The sequence below is a fragment of the Aplysia californica genome, unplaced genomic scaffold, assembly GCF_000002075.1.
Source record: "Aplysia californica isolate F4 #8 unplaced genomic scaffold, AplCal3.0 scaffold01293, whole genome shotgun sequence".
NCBI classification, from domain to species: domain Eukaryota; kingdom Metazoa; phylum Mollusca; class Gastropoda; order Aplysiida; family Aplysiidae; genus Aplysia; species Aplysia californica.
This window is the reverse complement of record NW_004798563.1, coordinates 18,048-20,100: the sequence shown is the minus strand read 5'-3', so window position 1 is coordinate 20,100 and position 2,053 is coordinate 18,048. Positions and strand designations below refer to the sequence as shown.

Sequence of the window (2,053 nt, the reverse complement as noted above, 5' to 3'; positions counted from 1 at the left end):
CTGAGAACACTCACAAACATTCTCAGCTTCCGCGGAAGCATACAGTGCAAGCTGCGGATTTCCCGCGCTCAAACACTATCAAACTGACAAGATCTTTCACTGTCTATAGCTGGGTACCCATTTCCACCTGGGTGAAGTGAGGAAAATTTGTGCAAAGTGCCTTTCCCAAGGACACAACGTCGGGTCCTTGACGGGATTCGAACCCACGACCTTACGGTTGCGAGTCCGAGAGCCTAACCACTAGGCCACCGACGCCCGTGATCCAATAACAACACTCATTCCTATAAATCTCCCTGCAGTGTTGAGAAATCTACAAGACAAAATGTCCAAAATCGACATTCTAGACTCATCTCTGAGAGAATCATGTGACAGTCAGCTCACTGAGGGAATTATTTCACATAATTAATTTTTTTAACCATTTGATTACAGAAAAAAACCCATCTAGACATGAATTCATTGAACAGGCTGTATGAAGGCACCCTCCAACCACCCGCATAAAAGTTGTGAAGCACGCTGACAGAATGAGTTACTTCTCGCAATCTGTGAAAGGAGATATCGGCCGATAAATCAACATTATGTCGCTAGGGATAAAATCCAAGAAGTAACTGACAATGTCAGAGCGCCTCACCACTGTTGGAGCATGGGGTTAGATGGGGACTTACTGACACAAGCTGGGATGTCTAATGTTGGAGCATGGGGTTAGATGGGGATTTACTGACACAAGCTGGGATGTCTAATGTTGGAGCATGGGGTTAGACGGGGATTTACTGACACAAGCTGGGATGTCTAATGTTGGAGCATGGGGTTAGATGGGGATTTATTAACACAAGCTGGGATGTCTCATGTTGGAGCATGGGGTCAGATGGGGATTTACTGACACAAGCCGGGATGTCTAATGTTGGAGCATGGGGTCAGATGGCGCGACCTCATTGCTTTTTTGTCATATATCTCCATTTTTCTGTTACAAAGAAAATGTGACTTCTTCTTCAGCTCACTCATTGTTATGCAGTGTTTTCACTGTTTAAAAAAATGTAGGTAGGACAAGAAAGCACTGATGGGGTTACAGCCACAGGCTCCGATGACTTGTGTTGGATCATGGGACTAGATGGGGATTTACTAACACAGGCTCTGATGACTTGTGTTGGATCATGGGACTAGATGGGGGGGTTACTAACACAAGCTCCAATGACTTGTGTTGGATCATGGGGCTAGATGGGGGGGTTACTGCCACAAGCTCCAATGACTTGTGTTGGATCATGGGGCTAGATGGGGGGGTTACTGCCACAAGCTGGTCGGACTCACCCACAGATCTTGTTGAGGCTGATGTTGTCTCCCTTGAGCACGACCAGTGGACTCTCCCCCTGCAGAAGTTTGTTGATGCACCCCAGGAGGTGATCACACTTGGCCCGCAGGTCTTCCAGGTGGGTCTGGATGTACTCCGAGTACTTGCCTGTACAACACACACACAGCCAGGTGTTACAACACACACAGAGTACTAGCCTGTACAACACACACACAGCGAGGTGTTACAACACACACAGAGTACTTGCCTGTACAACACACACACAGCGAGATATTACAACACACACAGAGTACTTGCCTGTATGACACACACACAGCGAGATATTACAACACACACAGAGTACTTGCCTGTATGACACACACACAGCAAGGTGTTACAACACACACAGAGTACTTGCCTGTACGACACACACACAGTGAGGTGTTACAACACACACAGAGTACTTGCCTGTACAACACACACAGAGTACTTGCCTGTACAACACACACAGAGTACTTGCCTGTACAACACACACAGAGTACTTGCCTGTACGACACACACAGAGTACTTGCCTGTACGACACACACAGTGAGGTGTTAGTTCTAGGTCTACTCAAAGTTTTACGGCACTTGCAACACAAATAGGTCATATAACTGTCAAATATTGGAGGCGAACACACCAAGCTCCCTCGTTGTTCTAGTTTTACTAAGAGTTTTACGCCACTTGCAACACAAATACAGCGTTCGTTAAACATAACAATAATAATAATAA

General features: G+C 46.2%; 1 protein-coding gene across 2 annotated transcripts in view; it reads right to left on the bottom strand.

Moving 5' to 3' along the window:
- The window catches only part of LOC101850056, a 17,457-nt gene that overhangs the window by 9,397 nt on the left and 6,007 nt on the right, over positions 1 to 2,053 (bottom strand). For both annotated transcript variants that reach the window (XM_005112495.3, XM_005112496.3), the window contains exon 2: positions 1,303 to 1,450. In XM_005112495.3, coding sequence (XP_005112552.1) covers positions 1,303 to 1,450 — 148 coding nt within the window. The remainder of the gene's footprint in view (positions 1 to 1,302; positions 1,451 to 2,053) is intronic.